Source organism: Papaver somniferum, chromosome 11, assembly GCF_003573695.1.
Source record: "Papaver somniferum cultivar HN1 chromosome 11, ASM357369v1, whole genome shotgun sequence".
NCBI lineage: Eukaryota > Viridiplantae > Streptophyta > Magnoliopsida > Ranunculales > Papaveraceae > Papaver > Papaver somniferum.
In genome coordinates, this window is record NC_039368.1 from 112,787,926 (window position 1) to 112,797,296 (window position 9,371).

A 9,371-nucleotide genomic window follows, 5' to 3' on the forward strand; every position below is an offset into this window, starting at 1 on the left:
GCAACTCGAGTTCATTTCCAAGTTGGTAGGCTGTGAATCAGCAGTAGACAAGTGAGGCTACTGAAGATTTTAAGAATCCGGTAGGATTATTCTGAAAATCCAAACAACGGATCACAAATATTTTGTCTAGCTCAAGAAGATTTTTAATACGCACGAGGCGCAGCACCAAATGTAGATTGCATCGGGAGTGTGCAGCAGATATGGCAACGAGATATTTCTAGGACTTGATAATGATTGCAAATAACTATAATATTACTAACGACAGAATCACAATTTTTGCGGCTCTACTAGCAGCAGCAGTGAATATATCTTGGTTTTAAAGAAATAAAAATCCATTAGATTTTGGCAACGAGATATTTCTAGGATTTAATTACCAGTACACATAACTAAAATACACTGCAAACAACAGAATCACAATTTTTGCAGCTCTACTAGTAGTGTTAAATAAGCCAAATCCAAAACACAAATCCGTCCGAGATTCTCATATCCTCTGGTAATTTTGTTTACGAGAAATGAAAAATCTGAATTGGGAACAACAATGATCTCATTTGATCTACTCCAAATTTCATCTACTGATCTCGTTGACAATAATTCGACTTTAGCATTGCTACAGCAGTGACTTAAGTGGTCAGGTCAACAATATTTTCCGATGGTGAACCTCACTTGGTTACCGCAACAACAAAAAAAAAATAAAAAAAAATCTATCAATGAGTCATTGTCGCAGTTTTAGTCCAAAAATAATAAGAGGAAGAAAATATCTCTCATTTTTCAGGATTCAGGGTTCAGGTTAAGACATTTTAATCGGAAAATTGAAATAACTCGAGCATTTAAGGGCTAGTTTATCCCATTAATAGATAATACTGTAAAACAGACATACAACCATCCTCTGCCTAGAGAAACATTAGCTTTTACATGTTTATATATACTAATTACTAGCGACACGGACATTAATCCAACAGCTAAAAATTACATTACATAGTCTCTATTAGTTAAAAATTATAATTACCTGATTAAAGATAAACTAATTAATATGTTGATGATGATTATCATGATACATACTGCATGAATTCCATATCTAGTTCAAGTCCAGCCATCGTTTCAGGAGCTAAACAAACCTCAAGATCTACACTTCCCATTTCATCTCTTCCTGGAAACGCTGATATCTTCCCGTCGAATTTATTAGCTTTTCCACTACGAATAGCCAAAGGACGACCCCATCCGAAATCATTATCATACATCGGAAACCTCGGCGAACTTCCCATTGTCATTGACGCGCCATCCAAGTTTCCTAGCGGGAAACAACGAGGGTTCTTCTCCCATTCCTCGACGCATCCACGAACTTTAGCATTGTCATGAGCAATCACGTTACGATTCAACTCTAGCGCGCACCATCGCAGGTCACGTGATAGAATATCCCCTGTCGCGGCGACCGTTGGGATGCTTTGTATCGCGTTTCCGAAGTATAGCGGATCCACACGTGGTTCGATCCTTTGTCGACAATTTACAGCCATCCGAAACGTAGCCATTTTCGATGGTGGGAGTTTTCTTGCACGTGTGACTGATCGCCATAGCTGAGCACAGAGTGACTGAAACGATGATATTTCAACTGTCGGTTCGATATTTTCGACAATAGATTCTGTTTCATTGTTACGAATTTTTGAAACAGCAATTTTGGACCGTTTCTCAATTCTGTTTCCGTTTCCAGTTGGGTTTTGATTCTCTTTATCCATCAACTCGTCAGCTTCATCGATGATCTTAATCTTCTTCATTGGAGGAGTAGAATTCGCTCTCAATTTCAACTTTTGAATCGATTCTCTACTGAAATGAAAAATTCGTTCTTTGATCGGAGCGTATTCATCAAATGTCACCTTAGGAGAACCATCAAGAAATCTAATTACAGCAGAAGAATTTCCAAAATAGTTCCTTCGAAAATCGGGTTGTTTGACGATCATGTTTGATCCTCTAGTAAGCTCGGCAAAAGTATTGAAGAAATTCCAGAAGGAAGTTCCGTCCATGACAGCATGATTAACGGCACAACCGATGAAAACACCGTCACATAATTCCGTGACTTGTACAGCTAAAAGAGGATTAAAATGGCCATCGTAACTGACAACTCCATCCAAAGCGAAGAATTTCTTAACAGACTCAGGAACATGTACAGGACTCAGAATGTCACGAATACATATCATGTCAGCATTAGCGTGAATAAATTCAGCACCAGCAGAGTTGCAGTCAATATGCACTGAGCCGTCGGAATCGGTTATCAGACGTCCTGCAAGAGCAGGAAAGCGTGAAAGAGTGTGCTTAAGAGCGGTTTTGAGTAATGCGAGAAGAGAGTCGATTGGGAGTGGTGGATTATCGAATAATAATCCTTTTTGAATGTAATGACATGAAAGCATAGGAAGATCAGAGACTGATAGTTTGAGATTTCTAAAGCTGTATTCTTGTGTTTCTGGATATACAACGGATTTTGAGAGAATTGTGAGAAAATCTGAAGAAGGCATTTTTGAAGATTGAGTGAGCTTTTTTTTCACTTCTACTTCCTCTGCTGCTGCGTCTGAAGTTTTTAGTGGCTCTTGTTTTAGTGTGAGATGATGTAAGAGATAGAAACTGGAGGGGTTTATATAAGGAGAGCTAAGGCTAGGATACATGCATTTGGTGCTGCCCTGGCGGTTGTTGCTGTCGTAATTTTGTTTCTTTTTTTTCTTTTAATTTCTCTCTCTTTAAGAAATGGAATAATAATAATAGTATATTAAAACATAGTTGAGCTGTTACTAAAATGAGAAGAGAGAAAGGGAGACGAATGACTCTGAGTTGACAAATGGATGTCTACGAGATACTAAAATTTATATCTCAAAATTAGCGATTTAGAAAAAATTTATAGAAAAAAAATGTATCATGAAATTTTTTGCAAACTCTGGTGTTTTTTGCAAGGTAAATTCCAAACTCAGATCACTGGTGTTTTTTGCAAGGTAAATTCCAAACTCAGATCACTGGTATCTCAGCTCTTTTGTAAAAGATCTGGGTAAACAACTACACCTGATTACCAAAGATATACAAAACCACTAGCATTTTGAAAGTGGATGAACACAAAATTAATGGCAACCATATTACCTGTAGAATATATAATCTTTAATGAACACAAAAGCTTTCTTTTCGAATTTATGATAATACCATTTTTAGGAAGACAAGTGGCACACATGGGAAGGTATGGTGTCCATGTATAACCTTAACCATCCTTGTCTACCAACATCTGCCATCAATGTCTGACTAGACTGGTATGGGCATGATGAGCTTTGGAGTACTTAATCCACATAAACAGCAACCTACCATTAATACACATACTATACCATCTTAGTTGATAATCACTGTCAATTAGTCTCGTGATTAAGGTTACCACCTAAGAAATGAGTGTGCAAGGACTACCTACTAATCTGATTCAAGGCTGTCAAATTGAAATCCCAAAAAAAGTCGGTCTTTAAGTCAAACATGCATTCAGTGATGAAATTAGCAGCAAAAATTTTATTATTAGTATTCTTAGCTATACTGTGTGCTTCAGTTTTCTTGCTGTGAGTGTGAGCTGGAGAAGAAATAAATAAAAACAGGTTTATATGGAGTTGGATTATGATAGCTGCAATTGCTTGCATAATTCCAAGAAAGGTCGGTTGATTTGGATCCCAAATAGAATTTTCCATAGAACCGCCCATTTTATGATTCTACAACTGTACAAAAACTAGTACCGTTTGTTAACTATTTGACTTAACATTTACACTTGCGCAATGTGCTTTTAAGGTTTGTTTATTCATCTAAACTTAAAATTCATAACGTGGCTTGAGCTTCCAATTAGTTAACAAATATATTTGCGCAGCTCGCGAGAAAGAAGTGTTTAATATTTGGTTGATGCAAGTGGCCAAGTTGGCCGCCCCAAAATGGGATTCTAAGAACTCTACCAGGCACTGCATACTGTCATACGGATGGATACGCAGATCAATTGTACCCATTCAGTTGCCAGTTAATATTATCGGTCGAGACTATATATCCTCCCCCACCCACCAACGGCCAATATAGGATTAAGATGTGGTAGATGGTTGACCTTATGTGTATTATATATCCGATATGTTTAGGATGTCGTTTGTTTTTGTTTAGTTTATAAAAAACGGATTGCTAAAGAACCCTATTATTAAGGCCGTAAGTAAAACGGATTTAAGGGTGGCACTACATTAAAATGTCCAAAATGTAAATATGAGTGGACCTAATTTAGTAAAAAGTTTAAAAATATTCCCAATAATAACTAACATTCATCTAAATTTAACAAAAAATCATAAAACAAACGGAAAAAAAATTCATTTATTCTCCGCTAGTTCTCGTGCTCCATTCTCATTCTATCATCTTCGTTTTCAACTCGTTGAAGATGAGATTAATCGTTGATTCTAAAAACAATCGATTAAATTATTCACATAAAAGATGGTGAGGACAAAGAAAAAAAATAACAAAAGCATCGAAAACAACCTAGTGAATCAGCGAATTCAAATTCATCATCCACAAATGAAGATGAATCTGTAAATCGAGAATTAGTGAATGAAGGAATTGAAGCAGACGCCGATACTACAGAAATGACCGTTACAAGGCATGAATCGAAAAAATTGTCATTTATTTCTCCTTTTTTTAGAAATATTTTTTTTTCTCCTTTTATTTGATGGTTTTGTTCGATTCGAAAAATTTAGTTTTAGAAAAATAGTTTTTGAAAATATAGCTAGGAATTCTTATATTCCCGGACCACCTACTATGGATGGAAAAAAAAATCTTACAACAGTAATGTACTTCTTACGGTTAGGAAATTTGTATTTCACGGCTATAATTGGTATATGGATAGGTTTTCCTAGCCGTATATAGTTATGTTTTTTGAGGAAAAAAAATCAGCGGTTAAGTTTACGACTAGGTATTTCCTAACATTACTATGCAAAAACCTAGCCGAAACACTTGTATCCTAGCCGTATATTATACTTACGACTGGGAAGTGTAAAATTTCTCATCCATAAGTTTAGTTACGGTTGGTTCGACACTTGTTTCTAAGACGTAATTGGGTACTTTTTCCTTATTTTTAAACCTGAACAAGTTTTTCTATATGATATGTGTTGAGCTCTATTAAATGCATCTATTAAACTGAGGAAAAAAAGAAAGGAGAGAACACAAAAAGTAATACCGAGTAATAACCCGACTCTATCCCCGCGTCACGAAAAACCATTAGGTGCAGGTAATATGAACCCAGGCGGAATTTTTATCGGTAGAGCAAGAGAATAAGAGACGACTCAATATGCGATTGTGGTTTCTCAACAACCAAATCTAGAGATTCAAGAAGAAGAAATGGCCCAAACAAGTATTGCTGCTATTCATAAGAATAAAGGAAAAGCGGGAGAGAAGAAGGAGAAGAAGAAGTATCCACCACCACCCTACAAGAAGACAAATCATCAATGCAACAGTGTTATTTTCTCTCAAAGTGAACGGGAAACCTTGGGGTGAGCCAAGTAATCGATCATTCTTGTTTTGTTACAGAACTTCATAGGCTGCAAGGGTTTGTGCCACAATGGTGATAGATCTAATTCTAGACTCCATATTTTATTTTGATTTAATTATTGATTGTTTTTTGTAACAGAAAAAATTTATGTGTAAGATAATTAAAAAACGGTCCCAAAAATGAAACACCAGCAAGCGAAGTTTTGGCCGTTGGGTAGGAGAGAACGAAGTTGTGGTGGCCATTGGACTGAAAAAAAATAAAGAGTACAAACAGAGAACATCGTGGAACCGAGTTAAAGTGATACCCAAACCTGATAAATGAGATCTCTTTAAGTATTCAGATGACAAATAGGATGAAGATGATGAATCGTATAGTCTCGGTGCTTCTTCATCTAGAGATGAGGATGTTCAGTACAATGTTGTTGTCCAAAGCCAATGAAGAGGTGATTGAGGTGGACATGGTAAAATTGACTAAGATCAAAGTGGACGTGGTCACCATGGAGCTCAAGTTGTAGAAGAGTAAGAAAATGATCGGGATCGAGTTCATCATCGGGGTCGGGTTCGTAATCGAAGTTGGATGAAGATTCCAATGAATAATTTATAGAGTTGTATCAAGTGTTATTGGTTATAGATATTTTGAATTTTATCCATGACTATGTCTGTTATAAGGTAATGGTTTGGACGGATAGATTAACTTAGCGTGCATGAATGAATTTTTAGTGTTTTCATTTACCTAATTTTGATTACGATGAGAAAGAACTACATTATGAAAACTCATTATTGTTTATGGTTAGGTCGATAATTCTCAAAAACGTGGCCGTAAATGTCTATAAATTCTCAGTTAAAAACTCAACCATAATACTGGTTAAATTCCTAGCGATAAACTCAAATTATAATTGGTATTTCTAATCGTAAATTCTGTTTACGTTTAGGAATTTTAGCCGTCAGAGCTTCTGTTTTATCCAAAATAGACATATTTTTACGGACATGATTCATAATTGTTTATTTCGGTTACGATTGGGATACTCATCCATGATATCGGTCACAGCTGGGTATTCTAACTGTAAATTCCTCTGTAAACCCCAAGAAAAATGAACGCTTTTCTTACGGCTAATAACTTGTTATGACTTGGAATTGTAGCTCTAATTATGGTAAAACTCAGAATTATCATGCGTATGGCTTGGGCTACTATCAGTAAATCTGTCAACCAAAGAATAAGTTTATTCTTACTTGCGGCCAGGTCGACACAACCATTTTCTAGACATAAGTACTTCAATCTCTTTTAATAGACCATCCCATTGGCTAGCTTTTAAAAAATAGATTTGTTAGAAAATTAATTGGGTATACATAGTAGAAGAATATGGCTGTTTCGCCATTTAATTATATGAAAAATATAAGTCCCTCTAGCCCTACCGACCAATCCTAAATCAAAATCACACCTTTTACATCAATAATCTCAACCCTTACAATCTTAATATATTGTACTTAAAAATGGATGAACCCAACTTTGCTTTAGATGAAGGCTTATCTATTTTCCAAGATTATATATTATGCTATCTGAAGGTTGGAGAAGAACGAAGCAATGGGGTATAGAGAGTGTTAGTTATTGTAAGAATATTTATGAAAACTTTTATATTGATACCGACAACACTAATAAGCGTGATAGAGATGATTTGTATCTTTTCTTTTGAGAAATATGTCGAGAAGTTGAAGAATATATGATTTTATTTCGTATTTGCAATCAACTTCGAATTAGAGATGAAACTAATGGTGAAGTCGTAGTTCAAGCTAGGAAGGAATTGAGATAACTGAAAGGTTCATCTTTCAACTACGTAGGTCATTTCGTCATCATCAAGGACTTTTTAATAAATCATAGGGGATACTAGATTCAAATTTGTAATGCGGATCAAGTAAGTAATTAGTGGATTGTAATTTGGTTTAATGAATGAAAAGATTTTTACATTTCAAGTCGTAATAAGTATGTCAAGACTCTAAAAATTTCAAACTAGATAGTCACTTACGACTAGGAAAGTTGCATGTTAAACTTATTAACCTTAGTTATTATGAATATACAGGTGATTCTGGACTAAACTTACTGTTAGGAGTTCTTAAATTTTTAGCCGTAATTGTAGTTTACGGCTGGGAGTTCTTAAACTCCCGGGCAATTATCCTCATTTACGACTTGGATGTAGTATTTTTTCAGCCATAAGCAAATTTTATAGTTGGGCCAACATTATTTCCCAATTATAACTACAAAAAAGATTCCAAAATTTTAACGGATTAGAATCAATAAAATAATAATGGGAGTGAAGTATTAGGTTTTTCCGACTATTTTGAGATACTTCCATCGTAATCTTATAAAGTTTTCAAAAAAATTCAAAAAAAAGAATTTTTTTTTACAAAGGGTTTAAAAAGTTTTCCATCATTATTTCCATCGAAAGAGAAGAATATTATTAGATGAAAGGATTTACAAAGGGCTACCAGGTGTAGCCTAAAGAAACAAAGAAAATACAAGGAAACATGAAAACAATATATCAGATTACATAAAAATTAAATCCCAGTTGTTGTGCAAAGTACTAGCGAAGTTCAGGTGAACTCGTTTCCCTGCTGCTGATGCCCAGCTTAGGATTAAAGACTTTGAATCAATTATCAAGTCTTGATCAGTCTTAAAAGAATAGTCCTTCTCGAAAGTGCGACAGTTCCTTTCCCTCCAAACAATCCAAATGATGGCTGCATGTATAATTCTCCATATAAAATTTCCTTGGTTTGAAAAAAAATTGTGATCCCAACAATGAGTCAGAGAGTAAACAGAGTTAGGAAAATCCCATGCCCACCCATCTCCCGGTGTGAGTGAATTCCAAATTTTTCTTACCACTTTGCAATGAATGAAGAGATGGTCATGAGATTCTTCATCATTTCCACAAAGAATGCAGTAGTTGTAGATATCCATACCTTTATTATTGAGATTGTCTAGAGTGTTTAACTTACCATGAGTTGTGCACCAAACCAGAAAATTGACCTTTGGAGGGACTGCTGATTTCCAGATAAAATACGATGATAAATTTTCTACACCAGCATCAGCAGCTAAATGGGAGTAAAGAGACTTTACATTAAAAATTCCAGAGGAGTGAAGAGACCACCTCCTTGTATCTGGTAAAGTATCTAGGGTTCGAGGTACATCGCCAATCTGCAGGAGAAGGTTTGTCATGTCCAAACCTTAAGAATCTGAAAGAATTCTTTTGAAATCAAAGTGCCAATTGCCATCTAAAGTAATCATATCAGCAACTGCCGCATTCTTGTGACTGACCACCTTATAAATCCTGGGAAAGGTATCTTTGAAAGCATCACATCCCTTCCAATGATCATTCCAAAAGGCTATTTGTCTTCCAGAGTGAATAATTAAAGTAGAGTTTGTCGAGATAATATTTTTTTGTGTCAGCTATTGCACGCCAGCAAGCGACGCCAAAAGGTGAATTAACAGTATTTGGAGTCCAACAAGAGAAGTTGTCACCGTACTTGTATTTGATGATTCTCAGCCATAGCCTGTTTCTCGCTACTCCAAAACGCCGACACCACTTAGCCAACATGACTAAGTTCATAATTTTCAGATTGCAGACACCCAAACCACCTTTCTCAATTGGAGCATAAATTATCTCCCATTTTATGAGATGAGAAGTTTTTGAGCTAGAACCATGTTCCCATAAGAAATCTCTCATCTTCTTGTTTAGAATATTTATGACTGAAGTTGGCGCCTTAAAAAGAGAGAAGTAATATAGAGGTAAAGATGATAAAATACACTTGAGTAATGCCAACTTACCACCTTTAGAGAGGTTGCACCTTCTCCATTGAGATAATCT

General features: G+C 35.6%; 1 protein-coding gene and 1 long non-coding RNA gene across 2 annotated transcripts; one reads left to right on the forward strand and one right to left on the reverse strand.

Moving 5' to 3' along the window:
- Positions 1–822: 822 nt before the first annotated feature.
- Positions 823–2,600, reverse strand: LOC113320301 (uncharacterized acetyltransferase At3g50280-like). Its single transcript, XM_026568226.1, has one exon. It carries the CDS (start codon positions 2,502–2,504, stop codon positions 1,047–1,049), a length of 1,458 nt encoding a protein of 485 aa, XP_026424011.1. The 5' UTR covers positions 2,505–2,600; the 3' UTR covers positions 823–1,046.
- Positions 2,601–5,143: 2,543 nt separating this feature from the next.
- On the forward strand, positions 5,144–6,246 carry LOC113320302. The gene is made up of 2 exons (XR_003346023.1): positions 5,144–5,516; positions 5,654–6,246. It is a non-coding gene; the product is annotated as an uncharacterized LOC113320302 (long non-coding RNA).
- The last annotated feature ends 3,125 nt before the right edge of the window (positions 6,247–9,371 follow it).

What these genes read in the sequence shown, in the direction of transcription:
- LOC113320301 (XM_026568226.1), bottom strand. Translation starts at nt 2,504, where the DNA reads ATGCCTTCTTCAGATTTTCTCACAATTCTCTCAAAATCCGTTGTATAT.